The sequence below is a fragment of the Gossypium hirsutum genome, chromosome D10 (genome assembly GCF_007990345.1).
Source record: "Gossypium hirsutum isolate 1008001.06 chromosome D10, Gossypium_hirsutum_v2.1, whole genome shotgun sequence".
Lineage (NCBI taxonomy): Eukaryota > Viridiplantae > Streptophyta > Magnoliopsida > Malvales > Malvaceae > Gossypium > Gossypium hirsutum.
Window position 1 is genome coordinate 614,687 of NC_053446.1, and position 24,498 is coordinate 639,184.

At 31.8% G+C, this 24,498-nt stretch overlaps 3 protein-coding genes across 5 annotated transcripts; 1 reads left to right on the forward strand and 2 right to left on the reverse strand.

Annotated features, from left to right (window-relative positions):
- The first annotated feature begins 5,233 nt into the window (after positions 1 to 5,233).
- LOC107930381 (berberine bridge enzyme-like 26) lies at positions 5,234 to 7,226 on the forward strand. The gene has a single exon (XM_016862031.2). The coding sequence runs from the start codon at positions 5,385 to 5,387 to the stop codon at positions 7,014 to 7,016; it is 1,632 nt and encodes a 543-aa protein (XP_016717520.1). The 5' UTR covers positions 5,234 to 5,384; the 3' UTR covers positions 7,017 to 7,226.
- A 946-nt stretch (positions 7,227 to 8,172) lies between these two features.
- Positions 8,173 to 16,312, reverse strand: LOC107930380 (uncharacterized). 3 transcript variants are annotated; one of them, XM_016862029.2, is made up of 9 exons: positions 16,046 to 16,312; positions 15,854 to 15,951; positions 15,646 to 15,760; positions 13,822 to 15,371; positions 11,634 to 13,144; positions 11,332 to 11,456; positions 10,395 to 11,209; positions 10,000 to 10,112; positions 8,173 to 8,754 (listed from the first exon to the last, which is right to left on the reverse strand). In XM_016862029.2, the coding sequence occupies exons 2-9, from the start codon at positions 15,947 to 15,949 to the stop codon at positions 8,739 to 8,741; spliced, it is 4,341 nt and encodes a 1,446-aa protein (XP_016717518.2). In that variant the 5' UTR covers positions 15,950 to 15,951; positions 16,046 to 16,312; the 3' UTR covers positions 8,173 to 8,738. The 3 variants fall into 3 exon arrangements, 2 of the variants coding, with proteins under 2 accessions (XP_016717518.2, XP_016717517.2); XM_016862028.2 differs by having other exon boundaries at positions 8,173 to 8,765; positions 16,046 to 16,311; XR_005919533.1 differs by lacking the exon at positions 8,173 to 8,754 and having other exon boundaries at positions 10,094 to 10,112; positions 10,395 to 10,498; positions 10,621 to 11,209.
- Positions 16,313 to 18,763: 2,451 nt separating this feature from the next.
- On the reverse strand, positions 18,764 to 24,465 carry LOC107930307 (uncharacterized). Its single transcript, XM_041102633.1, has 9 exons — positions 24,083 to 24,465; positions 23,817 to 23,997; positions 23,655 to 23,717; positions 22,029 to 22,165; positions 21,731 to 21,768; positions 21,582 to 21,627; positions 20,669 to 20,833; positions 19,941 to 20,110; positions 18,764 to 19,054 (listed from the first exon to the last, which is right to left on the reverse strand). The coding sequence occupies exons 1-8, from the start codon at positions 24,219 to 24,221 to the stop codon at positions 19,941 to 19,943; spliced, it is 939 nt and encodes a 312-aa protein (XP_040958567.1). The 5' UTR covers positions 24,222 to 24,465; the 3' UTR covers positions 18,764 to 19,054.
- Between the last annotated feature and the right edge of the window lie 33 nt (positions 24,466 to 24,498).

Here is a 24,498-nt window from a genome sequence, read left to right on the forward strand (position 1 = left end):
TAAAGTATAAAGACAAAATTTCGATAAATTAAAATAGTTTGACTAACATTCCATCGTTGCATAGTAGAAATAGATAAATATCAAAATTATACATGAATTTTTTTTATACAATTTTATACATGAAATTTTGATTTGATCCAATTCTCACAAATTGTTAACACAATTGTTGATATAACATCCTTTTATGTTTATATATTGCATACACAAGTAATTATATTTATCAAATATAAAAATAAATTGATGTATTTATTTCTTTAAATTAATATGATTGAATCAAAATTTAAAGTTTCATTTACACATTTGAACCACAATCAAAATTTCATGTGTATAATTGTACCAAATCAAAATTCATACATAATTTTAGATTTATTCCCAATAGAAGATGAAATCCATGATGAGATTTTTTTTTATTTTTTTAGTGAATTATAAGAGAAGGGCAAAGCCTTAACAGCAATAAGACTAGCGCGACTCGAACCCAAGCCACATCTAGAACAATAAACACCTTAACTATCAAACCGATACACGAGTTTAGACTTATTTGATTTTAATTACCATATATGAGAAACTTCACATGGCAAAGGCATAAATTTGGAAAAAAAAATATATATATATAGAAATATAGGTTGGGTTACTACAAGTCCAAACCTATTGAAATTGGTATTTGTTTGTAGTGGAAGAAACAGAATAGGATTCCTTCAAAGGAATACAGATGTGGTTCCTTTCAATGGCCCATTTATTATAAAAAGAATAAGCACAAGCATACTTGACTTCACTTTATGAACAAATGTTACCAAATTCATCACAAATAATTATTATAATAAACGGTCTAATTGTGTTTTAGTCCCTTTATTATATTGAAAGTTATGATTTCATTTTCTTACTTTAATTCGACAAAGTCTAACGTTTCTACTCTTATAATTTGATAACACCCTCTAAGTTGAAATTTAGTTGATGTGGAAATTTATTATCGGCTAAACATAGTTTATTGGATTTCCAAGTAACTTTGACTATGTGATTGAATAACAATGAAAAGAAAACTCTTGTCATCACTTTAACAACAACAATTAAATCTACTAATAATATTACAAAAAGTAAAGGACCAAATTATGCTAAATCAAAACTAAGAGATTAGACCAGAAATTTTATTAGAGTAGAAGGATTAGTATCATAATTAGACCTAAAAAATAATATAGAATTTGCTTGGCGTGGCGTATAAGTGGATCGGTGAAAGCTTTTGGCAAATTGGAGGGTGGAAATAATTTCTTCAAGTAATAACATGGTTTTTTTTTTAAGATTCGACATCAATTATTTTCATCATCTTTATTTATTTAATCTCAAATATTTTTCTAGTGAATTAAAAAACATGTCAGACCAGCTTAATTCGGAAAGCTGGAGACTATTTGAAGGAGTGCGGCGTAATTATCCAACATATTTACAGAGAGGGTAATAAATTTGCTGATGGCCTAGCATCGATGACTTGGGGTCAAACACTACGAAGTGTTTTTTATTATTCTCCTCCAGTGATGCTTCTCGATCAACTTGATACTGATAATATTAGTGTTATGTCACCAAAAATTATAAGAGATTAAGAAGGGGTTTTCATTAAATTAAAGAGAATATTAGGTAAGCTTGACGTTGTGCATAACTAAGCAATAAATATTATTTATAATGAAAATAATATTTATTTGTTTTTCCCATGCATTCACAGTAAAAAAAAGTTAGACCCATCAATCAGTATCAAATTCTAAATGGGATTATAGCTTTTTGATAAATAAATAAAAGAATGGAAAAGAATGAAGATTGATTAGTATTTTTAATTAAGTGACAAAGTTTAATTAAGGATGGGATGGGTAAAATAATTTTATAAAGGCTTGTCCCCTTTTTATGTTGGCCTCTACAATTTTTTTTTATACAAATTAGTCCCTATACTAATACAGTTTGTTTTTTAAGAATTTGATGATGTGAACAAGTATAGAGGTGACACGAGAAAAAATAAGCAAACAACTGGTGGATTCATCTTTAATCATTCTTAAATTCAAGAAAAAAATTGAATAAAAATAGAACATTTTTAAATTTTTTAAGAGATATTATAAATTAAAAAAAAAATTGAATATATGAAAATAAAAAATTACATTGTAATTTACAATATTTTTTTATTTTTTTAATGTTTAAAATATTTTTAAATTTTTTGTATTTTTACAATTTCTTGTAATTTTGTAAAAAAAATTAACCAAATTTATTTATTATTTACTTTTAAACATATTTAATTTTTTTAACTTGTTTGAATTTTAACTAAATTTGTTATTTTTATTTTAAATTTATATATATTCTTTTTTTTGAAATTTTCTAATTTATATATTCCTCTTTTTTTTCAAATTTTTAAGGTTTTTCAAAAAAATTAAAAATTATTAAAGATGAATTCACGTGTGAGTCCCATAATTGTCCACGTCACAAATTCTTAAAAAAACAAACGATGCTAATGTAGGAGCTAATCTATGTAACGAATGCCAACCCTAAAGAAAAAAGTTGTCAAAATTAAAAGATTTAATCTATATATTAACCCTTTTATAAAATATGTGCACATCAAAAAGTAGTGTTGAATTTGGCAATTAGGATAAGACTTATAGAAAAGCAAAACTTGTAAGGAAGAACACACGTAAATATAGACCCAGAAATGGTGTCCCATCAGCAGTCATTTTCTAATAATATACTCTTGACTAATACTTTTTCTTAGTCATTATTTTCTAATTAAATTCAGGATTAAGTTTTTAATGGAATAATAAAAATTTGACATTTATAATATTTTAATTGAGATTTAATTGCAGACATTTCAAGCTCTTTATCATTTGAATCTATATATGGTAACAATTTAAGTTTATAAACATTGAATTTCCTTTATTTTCTGTTCCCAATAGTTTTAGAATTTAGTTTTTTTTTAAATTTAATCTATAAACTTGAATTTTTTTAAAATATGATGATATGTCACTCAGAAATTATGTTACGTTATTATCTGAATTTTATTTTTATATTTTAAATTTTTTTATAAACTTGTAATATTTTTTAGACTTTATATATTAAAATTTTAAAGTGATGACATGACACAATTTTAAAGCGTCGTATCATCACTTTTGAGCAGAATGCAAGTTTAGAGATCAAATTAAAAAAATTGTTAAGTTTTAATATTGTAGACCAAAAATGTTGAGTGCAATGGAATTAAATATTGTTTTATCCCATCAACAAGTGTTGAGTGCAATGGTAATGAATATCACTCCTAATGAAAGAATACAAGTTTGATCCTTGGAGACGACATTATTAAAAAAACAGTCACAAGCCTCAAACATGGACCGTAAAATAAAAAGAAAAAAGAAACCCAAAAAAACATTACTTTTATCTCTTTTTTTCTAGGGTTCTTCGATATTTATTAGTCACATTAGATTCTAATTAAATTCCAAATCAAGCCAAACTATATATTTAATCAAGGAATCAAGCTTTCCAAATGTTATTTTTTACATCTTACAACTTGAATTCGAGAATTTACCACAAGAATTTAAAACTTCTTATCGCTCGATTTGATAATGTAAATTTAACTATGGTACATTTTATGGGTTAATATTTGGTACACTAAAAATATTTTTTTTTCTATTTCACAAGTAGTCTTAAAAATTACTATGTGTTGAATCCCATGTGTTGGCCTGATGGTGAGGGTGTTCACCGCCCCAAGTGTGGCTTGACTTTGAGTTGCACTATTCGTGTTGCTGTTAAGGCTTTATCCTTTTATAATTTACCAAAAAATATTACCATGTGTTTCTTTTTTTAAATAATATATATTATTTTAATATTTTATTATACCTAAAACTAACAACAGTATATCAAATAATAGTTTATATCCATTCATTCTCCTTTTCTTTTGAACATTTTTTACACATTAAAGAAAAAAAAAAGCCTAATTCTTAGGAGTGATTAAAGTATGAGCTGAGATTCTCACATTGGAAGAGACAAAGAAAACAAACAACATATTTAATGAACCAACCGACCAACATGGTTTACTTGCTTTAATCTTTTTTTTTTTATATTTTTGACCACACATCTTCTCCAACTGAACTCGATTGATATAGGTATTATTATCAATTCAGGAGGGCGTAGATTCGAGTGCGTTAAAGCACATCATAGGAGGGTTGGAGAGAGGCTATGGGTAATTCTAGACATTGTATCAAAAAGAGCAAATATGATCAGAACCTATATTGAGATTATTTTAAAATTTTTATTCATTCGAGTCAATTAAATTTGGTTAATTTTAGCCTTGGTGTTTAAATTATTTTTAGTTTGAATCATTTAGATTTATAAGTCAAGGATTTCGGATTGGATCGCATGAGCAAATTTAAAATTTTTGTTTAGAAAAACTGAGATAAAATTTTTTAAAAAAAAATTTAAGCGATCAAAGTTAAAAATTTTGTATTAAAAAGCTTAAATTGAATGATTAATTTTTCGATTTAATCAAAAGTTAAAGAAACCAAAACTAAATCCTATAACTTTGGGGAAGGCTTAAAAAGCAATTTGACCAATTAACCAAAGGGTCCAAAACTCTTGCCGGTCCTTTTGGCTACACCAGATCATTGTAGATTATTTATTTCAGTACTTCTAAATTTATTTTATTTCAAGTTGAATTTTAAATAATTTCTAATTTAAATTAAGTAGATTAATTTTTTTTTATGATTAAACCATTTTTTTGGGGGGTCAAATTGAGAGGTGAAAGGCATATGACAACTGGATTGAGAATTAAAAAAAGTTAATGCATTATGTTAGCTAAGAGAAAATAATAAAAAGAAAAAGGGAAAGAGTGTCTTAATTGAGCCTTTACGCATGGATTTGCAGTAGCCCAACACATTTCACATCACATTAACATATTCCCTATCAATTTTAGGGATTTTATATTTCAACCATTATTAATATTTCAATTTTAATTTATTTATAAATATTACCATATATGCCACCAACTATAATTTTGTATTAAATATCATGATTTAATTTGATAAAATCCAATTCAACTTGTCAAGTCAAGTAAAAAATACATATCTAAAATTTTCGATAAAATTTTGATTTAATCTTTTAAAATTTAAATCTGCATCTTATCGTTTAATTCCGGCCCCTAAAAAATATTCTGATTTCACCTTTACATTGAGTTATGTAGTCACACACCACAGTGCTCCGGTGTAATAAAATGGATAGCTGCCGCCCTTAAACCAGGAATTGATTATGACGTTAAGATTAGCTCAATTACACGTTTGCCTCCATTAAAACACAAACTTCCCTTTGTCATCTATAAAACTTGAATCAAATCCTCATGTTCCTTAAAACCATATGAGCCAAGAACAAAAAAAACAACAATGGCGTTTCCCTCCATTTCTTCCTTATTTTCATTGCTTTTAGTCCTTCATTTATCGTCTTCAACAACAGCTTCCACCTGCCATGCTAAAAGCTTTAAATTAAATCCCATTCAAGAAAAATTCATTCAATGTTTCAAAGCCAATTCCGAGATCCCTATTCCCGCGTCCACTGAATTTTTTACCCCAAACAATGCTTCTTTTTTCACTGTCTTGCAGTCCACGGCACAAAACCTAAGGTACTTAGAGCCATCGGTGCCAAAACCCGAGTTCATCATCATGCCGTTGAATGAATCCCATGTCCAAGCCGCTGTCATTTGTTCCAAAGAACTTGGGATTCACATGAGAGTACGTAGCGGAGGTCATGATTACGAAGGGATGTCTTACGTATCGGCAATCGAATCACCTTTCATCCTGGTTGATCTCTCGAAGTTACGATCAGTGAAAGTCGATATTGAGGATAATAGTGCTTGGATCGAAGCCGGTGCGACGATCGGCGAAGTTTATTATAGGATTTATGAAAAAAGTAAGATCCATGGTTTCCCTGCAGGTCTTTGTACTAGTTTAGGTGTTGGTGGGCATATAACGGGAGGTGCGTATGGTTCTATGATGAGAAAATATGGTCTCGGTGTTGATAATGTTATCGATGCTCGAATTGTCGATGTTAATGGACGTGTCCTCGATCGAGCCGCTATGGGTGAAGATCTTTTTTGGGCAATCCGTGGTGGTGCAGGTGGAAGCTTTGGCATTATTCTTCAATGGAAAATACAGCTAGTACCAGTACCATCTACCGTGACAGTCTTTACTATCACCAAGTCCTTACAACAAAACAGTACCAAAATCTTCCATCGATGGATCGAGGTTGCCGATAACCTCGACAACGACCTTTTCATTCGAGTAATCATCCAAACGGCAATGATCAACGGCGAGAAAACCGTGACAACATCATACAATTCCTTGTTCCTTGGTGAAGCTGATAGACTCGTAGAGATAATGCAACAAAGTTTCCCCGAATTAGGACTAACTCGAAAAGATTGCATCGAAACGAGTTGGATTAAATCGGTTCTTTATATCGCTGGATACCCAAGCAACACTCCACCGGATGTTCTCCTTCAAGGTAAGTCCACATTCAAGAACTATTTCAAGGCTAAATCAGATTTCGTTAAATCAAATATACCAGAAACAGCATTAGAAGGTTTATGGAAAAGATTTATGGAAGAAGATATTCCACTGATGATATGGAACCCTTACGGTGGTATGATGGCTCGGATATCCGAATCGGAAACCCCGTTTCCTCACCGGAAAGGTAACAAAATCATGATCCAATATGTAAGTGCATGGCAAGATGGTGATAAAAATGAATCCAAGCATATCGATTGGATCCGTAGACTTTACAATTACATGGCACCATATGTATCAATGTTCCCGAGAACTGCATATGTAAATTATAGGGACCTTGATTTAGGTACCAACAAAAATGCAAGCACTAGCTTCATTGAAGCTAGTGGTTGGGGGGTTAAGTACTTCAAAGATAATTTCAACAAGTTGGTCAAAGTGAAAACTAAAGTTGACCCAGAAAATTTCTTCAGGCATGAACAGAGTATTCCACCTTTGCCGGTTGAAGCTAGATTTTAAGGGATAATTTTTAATTTTATTTGCGGGTTTTTATGCTTCATTAAATTGTACTTCGCTTTGGTTTTGTGCTTTGAACCAAAAGATGAAAAGAAAATAAAGGATTGTTTGGTACCTAGTTTTTTAAGGGTTTATAGGATTAGATAATGGTGACGCGTTTCTTTGTTGCTCTTGTTATTGCTATTTTATATGAAAAGGTGATTTGGAACCAAATATGATTGATTTTGTGTGTGCATTAAAAATGCTTTTTTTTATGGAAAAGTATTTCTAGAATCTAATTACTAATTCTATCATTCCATGCTATTCCAAACCCCTCACAAATAATCATCTTCTTTTATCAAATTGCTAGCTTTTTTTTTTTTATATATTTAGGCTTCAACTTAATAACATTTTTTGCAGTTAGAAACTTTTTTTTATCTAAATTAGTCACTGAAATTAAAAAATATTCTCATATTGGGACTTGAACTTTGACAATTATTCTCATAATAGAGCCTAAACTTTAAGGTTTTTAAAACAATATTAAAGATTAAATTGGACCAATGTGAAAGCAATTATCAAATTCAAGAACTAAATTAGACTAATAAAGTTAAAACCTCAATATGAAAATAATTGTTAAGTATTAGATCCCAATGTACCCCAAAAAGTAATTTAACATTTTTTATTATTTTTTTATTTTTTATATAATCTTCCATGCTTTTTCTTTTTCTTTTTTTTTTTATCTAATTGTTGTTGGAAGCTAAAATTGATGATCTAACTGGTTTGATTTTTACAGCATTGAAAAATACGAACTAAATCTCTTTCCTTTGTTTGATTTTTACATCATTGAAAAATATGAACTAAATCTCTTTCCTTTCAATTTTTTTTCCATATGAATTGAAGATTGAAAGTTTGAAACACAATTTGCTCGAAATAAAAGAAAAGGAACTAAATTGAATAAATGTGAAAAAGTTAAAAAAGCTAAATTTATTCTTATGCCTTAAACACAAAAATTAGCATTTTCAACGAAGAGACTATATGCTCCTCTTATGTGAAGTAAATGGCCAAGTTTGCTCATTTTTAAGCAGATAAACTAAAATGCAATCCGTGCATAAGACAAGGACTTCTAAGATACTCTTACCAAAATATTTTCAAATTGCAATAGATCAGAAACACTTTCAAAGAATGAAATTGCAAGGAGAAAATTATATGCAACACACAAAAACAGAAGTTGGAAAGTTGAATTTTCCTTCTTTTTTTTCTTTGAACATGAAGGTGTGGCGATAGAATACAATTACGCCTCAATACTACTTATGAACAAGTAAACATATGAAACCGAAACAAATGGGTTAACCCAAAAACCTACCAAGTGAGGAGAAACTACTGATTTCTGCAAAAATATTCATTCAACAAAAGAATGTACCCTGATTTTAAAATTTTTGCAACTTGCATATCAAACTTCCATGTGCAAGTCCATGATGCAACTAATTTCAGTCAACAGACTGGAAGAGCCTAATCGATACTGCTTGTTGCTCTTCGGTCAACAAAGGAAACCAGTTCTTTAAAAGATTTGCAGGAACAAACTGACCTGACATGGCAGAAACAAGCTCAATATTGTTCAAATCGAGAGATGTAAGCCCCAGCAAAGCAGCAACGGTCGCAAGCTGGATGGGAAGACCGGCTCTAATAGTAGTCTCCCGCAACAAGAAAGCGTTTAACTTCGTTCTCAAGTTTTCGACCTCTTTATCTTCATATCCAACAGCATCTACTCCAATTCTTAAAAACAGACATGAAAGTTATATGAGATTTGTGAAGGAATATGGATTTTCTGAGCTATAGTAGTATTGGTTTAAGGATTTATAGCCATTCTCTGGTTTAACAATACAATTTACCAATAGATTCAAAGAGGTAAAAGTATTATGGAAGCCTCTGTATTAGTTGCATTTTGCCCCTGTTGCTTAAAAAAATGAGCAAATTAGTCCCTATACATTATATTAAAGAGCAAATTGGTTGTTTCTGTTAAAACTTCCATTCATTTCTACTGTTAAAAACTACAGACCAAATAGCTACACATGGTATGTTACTTGTATCTCATGCTGACGTACATGGACTATTTTTTAATGGTAGATATTGATGGAATTTTTAACAGAGGAATCGATTTGCTTTTTGATCTAATTTACATGGACTAATTTGCCCATTTTTTTGAGTAGAGGGTGCAAAATGCAATTAGACTCCTAGTACAAGGGCCTCCATGGTACTTTTACTGATTCAAAGCTTTCCCAAATTCGTGACTGTGCCACAAATGATCAAATTTATCTTTTCAAATTTACGACTAAGTAATCATAGACTTGGCTTGGGTTTGATTCTTGAATCCTAAACTGATTGCCAAGAATTTTCAGGATAGTATTAAGATTTCTGAAAGTTGCAGTAAAAGAAAATCTTCTGCTTTAACATTTCACTTTTTTGTTCTGATCAGTAACAATTGTCTCAAACTTTTAAACTCTAAATACCCACCTAAAAGCTAAATTCAAGTTTCTTTTGGGGGTTAAATCACCTATTTGGAGCATGAACTTGGCAACTATTCCACATTAGGGCCAGAACATTTTATTGGTCCAAGTTAGGCCTTGAACTTGACAATTGTTCCCACATAGGACTTAAAACTTTTTTTTATCCAAGTTAGTTCCTGAACTTAGCCATTTTTATTATATCGGAGCTTGAACTTGACAATTGTTCCCACGTTAGGACCTAAATTTTGGGACTTTTAAGGAAATATTAGGGACCAACTTGGACAAAAAAAAAGTTTAAGCCCCAATGTGCGAACAATTGCTGCAGGGCCTAACTTAGACATAAAAAAGTACAAACCCCAATGTGAGAACAATTGCAAAGTTCAAGCCCCAAAAAGTGAATTAACCCCTTTTTTTTTTAAGGAAACCTACATTGAATTTCAACTGACATACAAATAGGGAGAAAGCAGGAAAAGTGATAAACGCAAAATTTAAACCAAGAATACCTCCCAAGTTGACCAAGAAGAATAATGATAGCAACACTAAGGTTCTCAAGAGCAGATGACTCCAAGGTACTCCACAGCTGGGCAATGATTTTATTACATGTCCAGTTCCAGCTCTGTTTTCATGAAATCATGAGTTAAAATCTCAGTACAAAAGATCAAACAATTTCACAACTAGGAAGCAAAATCTAAAACCAAAATATATGGCATTTCTTTTCAGGCTTTTTTGTTACTTTAAAATCTTTAAAAAATCATTCATCATGAAGACTTTTAAGATATTTTAATATAAAAAGTTCAAAGTTTTTGATTCAGCCAGGGGAAATTCATAGCCAAATATTACCATTTTGCTAATTTTCTTTTCTGCGTTTTCTATAATAAAAGAAAAAGGTAAAAATTACCATATTGCATGCAAGCAGCTCCATCAATGATAAGATGTCACCGATGTCACACAAGGTCTCAGTGACAACTGATCCAGACCGTATACCAGCCAAACTGCACTTATCTAAACAACAGGATACATTCATGTCAAGGAGACAGCTCAAATTTTGTTCAGCTATATTCTCAATGGACATGACACTTGAATTCGATGAATTTGCTATCAGATTTTGATGCATAAATCCTGACCCGGCAAAATTCTGAAGCTTTGTGAAGAGCAATGAGATGACAATATCTACAGAAAGGGCGTCCTTAGAAAATGGGCATCCAACACATGCATGGAACTGAGGTAGAACATCACCCACAAACGAATGAGTCGCTGTAGCCATCGGTGCACGTTCACTTTCAAGGAACATGACTATCGATTTCAATACAGTTATTGTTAAACTATAATTTTCTAAGGTGAACATTTTATTGCCACCCACAGAAGCAAACGCATGAAGAATAACCAGAACCACCGAGGTATCATATCTGTGCATCCGGAAAATGCTATATGCAGCTTCACAAAGAAAGCCGGCTCGGTCAGCAGCCGCACAAATTGAACCCAATATAATGCTACCGGCCACCAAAAGGTCAGCTGAAGCAGCTTCATGTGTAAATACTACTGCTGAACCATTGAAAATGGCATGTCTTCTTGAATCACATTCAACAGAAGTCTCAGAAGACAGGGCAGCACACAACATAACTCTCCCCTCTATAAGAAATTCCTCAATTAAACTAAGCAGTTCATCCAAACATAATTCATCCACCACGCTTCTAGCCTCAGCATCAGAAATCACTAAACCAAAAGAACAGTTAAATAAAGCCTAAGCCGAAACAACCAAATAAAAAATTATAAGAACCAATCTAGATACAACAAATCAAACATAACCTAGACACAGATAAAAATTGTGAAGGTACCTTCATTAATGTGTTCAGCAAACAAGTGTAAACAGGGTATGAAATCCTTAAGCAGAGAGCAGTTCTTAGATGTAGCTGTACAGAAGTTGAGAAGTACCAATGAGAAAAATACACAAGCCTTCTCCCTGAAACAAAAAACCATGAAGTTTTAGAAAGCACGCTCGGCATCTACTCATCAATTAATTTAACAGTTCTGGGAGTCCAAGCAGGCATCAGAATGAATCAAGCAAGAGGTAAAGAACTCATAGACAGTCCTCAACAGCAGACACAATAGCATATCTTGATGACAACAAAACACTTACCTGGGTAAAAGCTCCTCTTCCAGTTTAAGAGCATGTGAAATTCTATGCACAACAAACTCTTTCCAAGCAGGCAAAGAGCATTGAACCATACAAGTTTTAGTGGCACGAAAAATTCTAGAGAGACTGCTATCATCCTTGATGTCAGAGAACATAACACATTTTGGAGTACTTTCAATGGTGGATCTAATTTCACTTTCAGATGGAATGTTCACCACTCCATCTCCAGAACTAGGAGCAACTGACATCTCCACGTCCACTCCAGAGTTCTGGGAATGGCTTAAAATAGCTCTTTCCGCTAGCAAAGTACTGCAAAAACCCTTCTCATTACGCTTTAGAAAGTCAAAGGAACCAAAAGAACACCCATTCTCATGTTGTAATTTAGGTGAAGTGTCAACCCTACTACATTGCAACTGAATGGAACTGTTCAAATTCATAACATCAAACTTATCAGAAGATGCAGGATTTTCATTTTCAAGAGAGAATCTTTCACAGTTCTCATCCTGTACTGGTCTAAATTCATTGACCTCGAATGATTTGATGCCAGGAAATTCCATTTCAGGAAGTGTTGGAGATACAGGCCTTTCTACTGCCATCCTATAGCATTCTTCCTCTGCAGCATCATCCAAATCCAGCAATTTCATATAGTTTTTGTAGACTATTTCCTCAAAACCAACCATAGTTTTAGGATCAATAGTATCAGGGTTGCACAAATGTTCAGAGCAACCTTGCATCTGCTTAATCTGCTGACCATCACAATATTGCTCCATAGCTAAAGTCTCTTCATGAGATGCTTTTCTTCTCTTACGAGATCTATCATGCACAGAATATGCAATATCTTGCAGGTTACATCTCAAAGATTTTGCTTCTTCACTGGGTTTGTCCATTTGTACCATACCATGCAAAACAGAAATCTTGTCCTCAAGCTGTAAATGCAACTTCTTACTCTCACAGCACAAAGTTTTAATACATTCTACAGTATCAAGCATCATTTTTCTCTTCCTAACACGGCCCTTAACTCTTCCAAGAGAACCAAGAGGACTTTTAACACTATTCTCAGCAACCACAGCAGGATTTTCACTGCACCTATTTTTCATAACTTCACCAGACATGCTTGAAACAGTTGGTTGTAAATTTAAGTTCTCTTCACCCAGTTTTGCTGATGTGGTAACTGAATGAGCACCCCTTTCCTGTGAGCCCACCAACTGTCTATCAGAAAAATAAGCTGTACTGGAATTTATTGCAGAACTCTGTAACATTGTTTTATTAGAGCCTCCAAATAGAGACTCCAATTTAGCATTAATACCTGTGATAGATTCACAACAGTTCCCTCCTCGTATAGGAAGCAAATGGTCATCAAGTCGAAATGTTTCCCCAAGAGGATTGGAAGCAGTGGTATCCATGTACCTAGTCTTAAGAAATTGATTTTCAGTTTGAAGACATGTTTGCCGTAATTCTAAGCTGCGCAATTTTTTTTTCAACTTTGTTCGTTGCATACTTGAAAAGTCCCCAGCCTGCAGAGCATATAAAAAATCCCATGTACAACCATGATCAGAATCATTGGCAGAAATAGCAACAATAATGAAAATACAGAACACTGTAAGACTACACAAAAACCTTATGCATTTTAAATTGATCTAAACAAAAAAAACATACTAAGATGAGACAGCAGATTTAAATTCTTTTTTAAAAATTTATGAAAAGGTACAGATTACACAAAATCATAGGATAAACGTGAGATAAAATATACAAGGAAACTTGTAATGATGAAATCCCTCCCTCCATCTCTCTCTCTCTCTCCACTTCATCTTTCTCCATCCTTTATTTTGAAAGGCTTTATTTCTGATTTTTTAGTTTTTTCCACGCTGGGGAAATTAAATTACTAAGAGCAACCATATCATCAAAACCACCCACAAATTGAAGTAGCATTGAAAGCAAACAGATACTCTACCCACCAGTTCAATAATACTGAAAAGCCATCAGGTAACATTCAGTCTAAGAAAATCACCCAGTAGCAAAATATAGTATCAAATGCCAAAACAGTATGCTATTTTTCAAAAAGAAAAAGAAAAAATAATTACGATACTACAGTCATCAATCGGGAAAATAATTGAAATTTTGTGGACAAAAGGATCTAAAATACGAGAATAAAGAAAGACACTCAGAGATATGAATAGTAACAGAAACTAACCTTTTCCATGTCATATATACCTTCAGCAGGAGCTAAGAAACAATTATCTACAGCATCCAAACGGTCCAAAAGTTGAATTAACTTGAGCTTCATGCAACCTAATTCTTGCTGCAAAAGATTACTACGACATTTTTCCAGCCTACCAACATCTTTTGCATGCTTTACTCTTTCCTTCTCAAACTTCAGTTGTTTTTTCAAAAGCTTTACTTCTGCTACTTCAGCACTAATGCCATTGTTAGATGAAACAAACAATTCACCAATCTTTTTTTCATTGGATGAGAGTTCATGTATCTGCTTCTGCAGTTCATTAATCTTCAGCTTAGAATCTTCTAACAGCTTTGATAGATGATCACCACGGTGTTCTTTTTTCATCGTCTTTGTATTCACTTCCACAAGCTTTCTTTTCTTTTCTGCTTTCCTCGTGTTTGAATCTGCTTTTTTTCTCTCACTAATAGTCTTCTCTTTCCCAATATCCTCAACTTGTAAAGAACCAGAAACTGCCCTTGACTTGTCTGCATCTTCCTTCAACACCTTGAATTGTGCTGTCTTTTCTGTTTTTGCAGCAATCGTATTTCGATCAGGTTGGTCAAAAGGAGCCTCCTCCATATTTCTTGAGCCAGAAAGTTCATGTAAATTTTTATGTAGTTCTTCATTCCTTCTCCTGGCCTGTTCTAGCTGTTTGGTCAAATTATTATTGTGCAGCTTCTCTTTGACAGCTTTCTTCTTAGTTGCTTCTACAACCTTCCTTTGTTCCTCCACTTTGGCCCCTTCAACAGCCTTCTTATTTTCTTCTGCAATCTTCCTTTGCTCTTCTACTTTAGCCATCTCAATATCAGCTTGTTTTCTTACTTCAACAGCCTTCTTCATGTTTTCTTCCGCAATCTTCCTTTGCTTCACTGCTTCAGCCATCTCTAAATCAGCACGTTTTCTTTCTTCAACAGCCTTCTTCTTAGTTTCTTTAGCAATCTTCCTCTGCTTCTCTGCTTTAGCCATCTCCAAATCAGCACATTTTCTTTCGTCAACAGCCTTTTTCTTAGTTTCTTCTGCAATCTTCCTCAACTCACTTGCTTTAGCCATCTCCAAATCGACAAACTTTCTTTCTTCAACTGCCTTCTTTTTCTCTTCTTGTAGCTTCTTAGTTTCCTCGTCAATCTTTGACTTCTCTGAATCCAACTTGGATTTTGCTTCACTAACATCTTTCCTTAGTGTCTCCAATTGTTTTAGCCTATGTTCTTCACCAGCCTTACCCCTCTCAGTTGCAGCATATGTTGATGCTTCAGCAGCTTTCCTCTTTTCCAAATCTGCCCTCTTCTTCTCTTTCTCAACAAGCTCCTTGAGCCAGCTTATTTCCTTATTCATGTCAGAAACTCTAGCTTTAAGATGCTTTATTTCTTCAATTTTATCTTCAATATCCGAAACTCCTTTTTTCTTTAAGTTGGATATCTCCGACTTTAAAACAGATAACTCATTCTCTAATGAAACTCTTAAAGCCAATTCTTTTTCTCTGCCCTCTTTCTCTACCTTCGTTAGTGCCTGCTCTTCTTCATACGCTGAAGTTCAAAGCAACAAATTATAACAAAAATTGCAGGACACTTCAAATTGAACATCTACTCCTTTAATATAAAATATCAACATAAATGGATTCACAATTGATGGACGAAGACTAGCATAAACGTATGAAAACAACCATTAGCAGACATAAGTTTCAGCTAAATCCTTCGAACTTATTATATAATTGTACATTAACCCATTATAAAATTAAAACCCTAAACAAACACTATGAAATCAACAAAATGATGTTAAACATAATCGCATTGTTTTTACCTTTCTTAAGAGTCAAATTCTCAGCTTGAATATCATCATATCCTTTTTCAAGTATACGAATTCCCTGCTTTAGAAAAACTCGCCCCCTTTCTGCCTTCGAATATTTGGTTTTCCACTGAAATAAATAAGAAAAAGTTTACACAGAGAAACAAGAAAGAATACATTATGAAAATATTGTAAAATATGCTTCTCTAATTTGAAATCATACCACTTGACAGCAGCGTGATACTTGAACATCCTCCAGTGGCGCGTCCGCCACACTCGACTCTGAAGTGCCTGGAGTGCCAGGAAACTCCGCCGCCATTGCTACCAAAGGATCAAGAATTTGAGATTAGGAAATAATCCAAACTAATCAGATTTAAACGAATGGAAAAAAAAAAAAGAAAGAAAGGGTTTCTACCTTTTTAGACTGATCTCTTTTTTTTCTTTTTTCCCCCTTTTTGGAGCAAATTCTCAGGAATCAAACATTATAAGAACGTGAAATTATCAACGAGAAGCAAAACAAGACGTGCTTATGTTGGATTTAATATTGTGAGAATGATGCCATTGCACGTTTTAAATCAAAAGAAGCCAAAATGAAAAGAAAAAAAAAACCCTAAACCTCGATTATGGAGGGAAAAGGGTTGCAGATGCAGTGGACTGTGAAGTGAATTTCGGGGTAAAATTTGATTTTTGCAATTTAATATACAACTCTCTATTTCAAAACCTCTTTTCGGTTATTAATTAAATCATTTACTATTAAATTATTTGAAAGGTAAAAAATTTTAAGAATTAATTAAATAATTTTTTTAAATATATAAAAAGAATTGAAATATTTTGATTAATTCAATTAGTTACCGAAATTTATATATATTTATTTTTTTATTAAAATAAGTATAAAATATAAAAAATATAATATATATATTGTTTATTTTGATTAATATAAAAAGTAATAGTTCAAAAAATATATTGCTAATACAAAAAATATATTATATATAATATATTATTTATTTCAGTTAATTACTCGATTTTGAACCGAATTAATAGATAATCTAAATTTTAAAAAATTATTAACCGACCTCCGATCGAATTAAATCCGGCCACCGTCCAATTAACTAAATTAGAACAGTTCGATCGATTAATTCGGATTTAACCGAACTATGAACGCCCTTAGCTCTATTATAAATATAAGGATAAACTATCCATAACCGGTCTTTCTATATCTTTTTTTCAAATTTAGCACTATTGTTAAAAATTTATTATTGTTTTAGTCACTCTTCCGTAAATTTCTTTTTTTAAAAAAAAAAATTTAACACTCATGTTAAGAATTATTCTTATTTTAATCATTCTTCCATTAAATCAAATAGGATATTGATTGTACCACACACCTTTTTTTTAAATCCAGTCCTCTACAACTTTTTTCCTTGAGCAAACTTGGTCGGATGATCCAATGCAGTGTGTGTCCTTTAAGTTTTCTAATGTGAGATGGTACATGGTTGATTGGTGGCATCCTCAACTGTAAGTTAAACGTGGATAGCACTTCAAAAGGAAGGTCGAGAGTAGTTGGGTTTGGAGGGGTTCTAAGGAATAATAAAAGTGAGATTTTGGTACTCCTTTTACGTCCAATACCTATTTTGGATAATGAAATCGTTTATGCTATCATTTATGCATTGAAAATGTTGAATATGATTTTCTTACTTCACCAAATATGGTTGTAGACTTAGATTCTACGGTTGTCGTATTTCTAGTCTAAAATAAATACAAAAGACTATGTTATTTTTGAAAGTTTTTAACATTATTGATTGACGTGTATATCTTATATTACTAAGTTTTAAAGCATGCTAATGGTTTCAGAATGCACTTACCAAAGTTAGTGTGAATCACCATCAATGTTTAAAGCCAATGATGAGTCTGTGTTTAAACCTATGTGTTTTATTGTGCTCGAAGATTTTTTTGAGTGATGTTTCTTACGTTTTTCTTTTAAGCTGGTTATTTTACTTTTTATTTTTAGAGCGAGAGCAGTTTAATTTTGTTTTTAACAATTTCTTTCTCCTAATTAGACTTTGTATTTTTATTTTCAATTGACAAAAATGTTCCTCTGTTGAGAATTTAAAAAAAAAATTGTGCAAAAATTAATGTGTTGAGGCAAGTTTTTGAAATAGCCTATTAAGTGCCAATTAGATGTGGCCACTTCCATCATTACTGCAACATAATGTTACTTATCATATTTGGAGTTGACAATTTATTAAAACAAAATCTTCGAGCTTTAAATAGTATTGATATTCTGGATATATGCAAGCTAAACTTTGAAGACCAATAATTTTTAAGCATCTTTCTTTCATGGTTGGATTGATTCAGATCAAGCAATTGAATACCTTAGATTGTGAAGAACAATTCAAGATTACATTGAACATACCATTGAAGAATGAATCTCCAACAGTCCAAATTACATTAGTTTTTATTAATATATTGTATTTTGCTATTTTATAGGTAAGGAGTTGGATTGTAATAAATGTCTAGTTTGTTAGCAAGTCTCTAAAGCTTCTATATATTGAGAGGCTTGTATAGGCTTTGTACAGGGTGGAGAGAACACTTTATTGTTCACAAAAGCACATATTTTTGTGAGAGCATTTGAGAGTAAACAATTTGAGTTTATACCCTAAACTCTGAAGGAGATAATTTAGAGATAAGTGATCTAATCTTTAGGTACAAAAGTGAGGCTCTTATATCGAGAGTGTTAGGACATTATTCACTAGTTGTATTGGTAAAAAAGGTAGTGGATTTACTCACCAAGTTAGGCTTTGCAGATGTAAGGAAACCGAACCATATAAACACAAAAGGCCATGCCATTTTTTTGATGTCTTCAACACTGATTGGCGTGTATATATTATTAGTGATGTTTCCTTTTGCAAAGTTTTACAAGACACAGATTAATTTCCCTACGTCTACGAAGTCTAGCTCAATAAGAAATATTTACTATCTTCAACACTAGCAATAAGTGATCCTAAATCTATCACACACCCGTGAAAATTTAATTACCTTTGCACTTTGAAGATCAATACTTTCACCACTAAATTCATCATCATGAACTCAAGTAAAATCACAACACAAACGATTTTACTATCAAAATGCACTCGCAAAGTAAAGTTCCTCACTAGAATAGACTAAATGTTAAATCTCTCAATACATTAATTTATACAATTCTCTTAATTATGTAGAAATATATCGAGAATTGCTAACATAAGAATATCTATATCAATCATTATTAAACAACAATGAAACAAGCCTAATACAATAGAATACTAGTAAATAATGTAAACATGGATTCTTGGCAGTTAAGAATACAAAGTTTCAATCCAATCCAAAATTCACGATCCAATGAATTAGATAAAAGTGATCTGGTCCGATCCAATTCTCCAAATATATTTCCCTACATGATATGATCTTAATTAATAAGGCTAGATGTCATCCACATAATTACACAATTCATAAACATAATTAAATAAATTGCTAGCATCATAAATATAGAAATTGCCTTAACTTGTTTCAGTGATCCAAGGAGTGAGCACTCCCTCAAGATGTTCAAATGAAATGTTTGTTTTGAGTTGTAATAATTTAAATCTTGTGATGTCCCTTTTCTTAGGAAAAAAAAATCGAAATTGGTATCTAAAACTTACATTTTTAGAATATGTAAGAAAACATGAAAACATAAAATAAAATAAAAAGTTAATGTGTGAGTATATGATAGATTCTTAACGCTTATTTTGAAATGTTAGAAAAACACTATTGCAACTAAAAAATTTCCTTTATAAATTCAACTTTTAAAACTGTAGTATACAGTTATTATTATAGCCATATTTTCAAAATTACAAAAAGAAGGAAAGCTACAACAGAAAATAATAGAACAATACACCAATTTGTGCAATCAATAATTTAGAATCACTTGGACAATTTGATATTTTAATTGGCATATTACAAGTTCCTTTGACTTTGGCTACAGCTATTTAGTTTATTGAGAGAAATTGCAATAAATATTTAAATAGTAATAAAATAAATTTCAATAAAAGAAAAAAGTTATAAATTTTATTGTAATATCTGTTTTATTCTAATATTTTCTAATATTACAATTTTTTTTTTCATTTTAAGGCTAAAGTGCAACTTTAGCATATATAAATAATATAATAATTTTTAAGGAAATTAATATGCAAATTTTTATTTTGAGCCCCTACCTGCCCCTTTGCATTCTCCTCTACAACCTACACATAGGATTTATGCACTTCATATAATAAAAAATCAAAACCAAATGAGTGTTTTACCTAATTTTCCAAAGGATTGTATTCTTTTACCATCAAAATCTCCCCGCATAACTTTTGTGGCACTTGGTCTAATTCTTTACCTTCCTGCCACGCCTGCCCTACCAAAACACCAGGTCCCATATGCCGGATGTATATCACAACCTCATCACTGAACGGATATGGATGTTTCACTGCAAAACTACAATTATATTACTAATGTTTTCTTTTTTAAAAAGGCATAAGGATATATTTAACCTTTATAGTTTACATTTTTTTTGTTAATTTGATCATTATTACTTTTAGTTAAATTTAACTTTTAACATTTTAAAAAGAGTCGAACTTGACAGTCAACTTTTCAAAAAGAATTGAATTGTTATTTAATGAAAATGCTAACTAAAACATTATATTTTTAAACATAATAGGTCACATGAAAATAACGAGTACTTCATGCTAATTTTTTGAATTTTTATGTTTTTTTTTGAAATTTTTTATTTTTGAATATTATTGCCATATCAACATTAAGTACAAGTGAACTGGCACATAGGGTTCTCATGCTAACATTGTTAAAAAATTAATGTTTTAAACAACATTTCATTTAAAAAAAACAATTGGGCTCTTTTTAAATGGTTGAGGATCAAATCTAACTCAAAAAAATATATACAAGTCAAATTAACAAAAGATGTAATATTGAAGACTAAATTATCATTATACCTCATAATTAGCAATTATTAATAAATTAATAACTTCACCTGGCTTTGGGAAGCCACTTGGAAATTCATCGAGATCGAAGAGGCCATCCCCGAACTCATATGCCAAATCACAGGGCTGTTCAGTTGACATTACTTCTTTCATTTGAGTCACCTCAAAATACAAGGGGCATAACTGATTTGCAAACTGAGCCACAATTGATCCACCTAAGAAATAATAGTAAAAAGAGAAAAAAGAAAATTTTACTTGACTGAATTCAAATTTAAAGATGCATTGATAGAAATTTGTGTATCAATAGTAGCCAATTGAAACGATGGACTAAACCAACCAATATGTACTTATCTTTTTTTTTCCTTGTTAGTACCTTTATTTAAATATCAAAAAGCACATGAAGCACATTTGAGTATGCAAAAGCAACAGAACTAAAATTTCTTCAATGTAATGGCAATGGCATCATGGATCAAGAAATTCTATTTCATTATTTCTCCTTATTTAACAAAATGATTTTTTTCTAACCATTTAGAGATAACCATTAATTAACCAAACTCTCCCAGGTATAAGCTTTCATTAGGTAGTAATTTCCCTTCTATTATCATTAATTTGAGTTACTCAGTTGCTTAGCTCTTGCAAATTGGCTGTGAAACAGAGTAGAAAGCAAACAACAATTTTATTTATGCTCTACTTTAATGTCCAATATCTGACATTATATCTACTTCTATTTCTAAATAAATGGTCAAGTATTCACTAAAATTAGTTCAAACATAGCCATCAACCGTCAAAGCATCAATCAAGTAAAGAATCTAATCCAGTCTTCTTCATCTTCCTTGAAATAATCATAACAAGAACCTTTGTAGCTGAGGGTGAAATTACTAATATGAAATGGCTTATACACTAGATTAACCCTGCTAATCAACCCAAAGTAGAGCATATGCCAGCAGAGATAAACATACTTACTGGAAAAACGGCCATATGTCTTCCCATTATTGCCATAAAATATAGTCTGAGAAGAGAATCAGCCAACTCAAATAGTTAATTACAGAGGGAGAGTAAAAAATATGAGGAATAAAGAATGACTAGCTTCATCATATTAATGTAGAACTAACCTTCTTGAAGAATTTCAACCAAGCAATAAGAAATGGACCTAGTAGAGAGAAGCACATTATTAAATCTTTCGAAACTAACCTACAGTTAACATTTATTTATTTTTAACAAAGAAAGAAGAGAAGTTCACAAGAATATCCAGCACATAACAGAAACAACATATATGCACATTATTAGAGGCAGCAAGCAACATGTAAACTCTAAATATTGAAAAATTCTAAGCATAATCTCAGAAAATAAATGCAAAGGAATTAAGTGATACCAATTGCCAAGTTGTTGGCAATAACTCAAATAAATTACCTCCACTGGTTCTGCAGTTATAGACATGAAACGGAATTGCAGCGTCTTTATTAAAACGAATGTTGGAATCAGTTTTCTTGACAAACTTTGGGTCATGGTATCGTGTGCCAGCTATCTCCCAAGCTATTGAAATAAGCCTGCATCGCATACTCATAAATGTAGAATTGATTTCCGGAAGCACTTGAATTAAACTAATTTTACAGTTTTCTACTTGTTTCAGTATCCTATCTCCCAATGTAATGCATCTTTTAGTTATGCAGGCTTAGAAATGCAACAATGGTATGCGTTTAGCATTATTTCTGACCGTCCAAAAGTACTTTTTGACAGAAAAAGCAATGTTAAACAAAGGATTTTTGTCATTCAAAACATCGAAAGTGCGTTTGAAACCAAAGCAAGAAGCTGTCTCTTAGATGCTTTTCAAAAGCAATTTTTAACCACAACAACAATGCTAAACTAGAATCAATGCTAAATAAAGCACTTTTGGGTAAAAATACCATGGAGACCCTTGTATTGGAGTCGGATTGCATTTTACCCCCTCTACTACAAAAATGGACAAATTAGTTTCTGTATGTTAGATAAAAAAAAATTGATCCTTCTGTTAAAAAATTCATCCATTTCTATTATTAAAAACCAGTTCATGTACATCAGCATAAGCTACATGTGACATGCCATGTGTCACTATGTCTAGTTATTTTGTTAACCATGCCAATTTTTATCAGTACAAAGGGATGGATTTTTTAATAAATAGGACCAATTTGCTCTTTGATCTAATATATAGGGGACTATTTGCCCATTTTTTTAGTAGAGGGGACAGAATGCAATCTAACTACTAGTACAGGGGCTTCCATGATACTTTTACCAACACTTTTGCCATCCAATTATAAAACCAAACATTCAGCCTCAACAACAATGTTATACTAGAAGCAATGCTAAATAAAATACTTTTGCCATCCAATTACAGAACCAAACAAAGAAGCCGGATGTTAGGTGCTTTCCAAAAATACTTTTCAAGTATGCTAAAGTAGAAGCAAGGCAATAGAACCAAACAAAAAAGCTAGATGCTATGTGCTTTTCAAAAGCACTTTTCAACTGATATTAAAGGTAAAAGACCTCTCCAGTCACTATCAATTTCGAAATTGAGCAAATTAGTCCCTCTAAAAAAATCAAAGCAATTTAATCCTTGTCAATTTCGAAAGTGAGCAACTAATGACAATTAATTACGAATTTGATGTTTTCCATCAATCGTACTTGATTATAATTGGTATAATAATTTTAGCCCTCAAAGATTACGCATTCTATCAATTTGGTCTTAATTTAACAAATTTATCACGCAACATCTGTGTAAATGTTGAGGTTGATTTTATTGAATTTTTTAAAATTAAGGCTAAAATGGAAAAATATGTAATCATCCAAGGCTAAATTTGTTATTATATCAATCAAAATTATATACAATTGACAGAAAACATTAACACAGTCATTAATTGTACTTAGTTGCTCCCCTTCAAAAAATTAACAGCTATTAAATTGCTTCAATTTCTTTGACAGGAATCAATTTGCTCAATTTTGAAATTGGGAGCGACTGGAGAGGTCTTTTTTACCAATATTAAACTAGGGAAGAAAAGTAACCTCGGATTAAGTAATTGCAGCAATCGATGACGTCTTTCCTCTGGTATGTCTTCAATTTTTTTCCTGAAGAAGAAGAGAACATGATTTCCATTACAAATCCTATAATATAACTAAAGAAACAAACAAAAAGCAAGAAAAAATGTAAAATGAAAAGAGCTAAACCAGAGATAGGCAGCTGGATTATAAGAACCAGGATCCAAAGGAATCAAATAGTTAGGAGGATCAAGAAACGTGACGACATCCATTTCTTCCAAGTAAGGTTCAAACGACGTCGTCTCCGAAGCTCCATTCACCCCTGCTCTAGCTCCAACTGAAATCTTCCTTCCACCGCAAAATCTTAGACCTGAAATTCAGAAATCACAAAACTACACTAAAACACAGTACTAGCTTGCATGATTTTTGTAATATTAAATGGAATCGAAACTGACCTGGAAACGAGGATAGGCGAAGAGCCGGCGGTGAGTGTGACGGTGAGCTGATTGAAATCAGGCCTCCGCCGCTTGGTCTCGAGCAAATAGGCGTCACAAAAGATAACGGAGTGTTATAGCTTCCTATAGAAACCCTCATACTTATCTCGATTCCAACACTAACCTCTCTTGCAGTTGCATCTAAAATTGTGCTTAAAATTTTCAACTATATCATATCATATGCTGCAAATCTTTGAATCTTTTGCTTTCTCCCTCGCTTTTCACTTGCACTCAAGCTTCCATTTTGTGTTCTTTTTTATTGATTTGAATTTCATTTTCTCTGTAATATGGTTAAATATCCGGTGACTAAACTATTACTAAATTTAAATTTTGTGTTCAGTTTCAAAAAATTATAAAATTATCATTGAATTATTTTA

Bases quoted from the DNA above. Each gene is read 5' to 3' on its own strand.
- LOC107930381 (XM_016862031.2), top strand. From the start codon at position 5,385: ATGGCGTTTCCCTCCATTTCTTCCTTATTTTCATTGCTTTTAGTCCTT.
- LOC107930380 (XM_016862028.2), bottom strand. From the start codon at position 15,949: ATGGCGGCGGAGTTTCCTGGCACTCCAGGCACTTCAGAGTCGAGTGTG. The intron at 11,210-11,331 runs GTACCTTCACAA...CTTTTGGTTTAG, and splicing joins TGCTGAACACATTAATGAAG to TGATTTCTGATGCTGAGGCT. The intron at 8,766-9,999 runs GTATTCTTGGTT...TCTGTTTTTAAG, and splicing joins CTTCTTGGTCAACTTGGGAG to AATTGGAGTAGATGCTGTTG.
- LOC107930307 (XM_041102633.1), bottom strand. From the start codon at position 24,221: ATGAGGGTTTCTATAGGAAGCTATAACACTCCGTTATCTTTTGTGACG. The intron at 21,769-22,028 runs GTAATTTATTTG...TCTCTCTACTAG, and splicing joins TAACTGCAGAACCAGTGGAG to GTCCATTTCTTATTGCTTGG. The intron at 20,111-20,668 runs GTGAAGTTATTA...GTAGTTTTGCAG, and splicing joins AAGTGGCTTCCCAAAGCCAG to TGAAACATCCATATCCGTTC.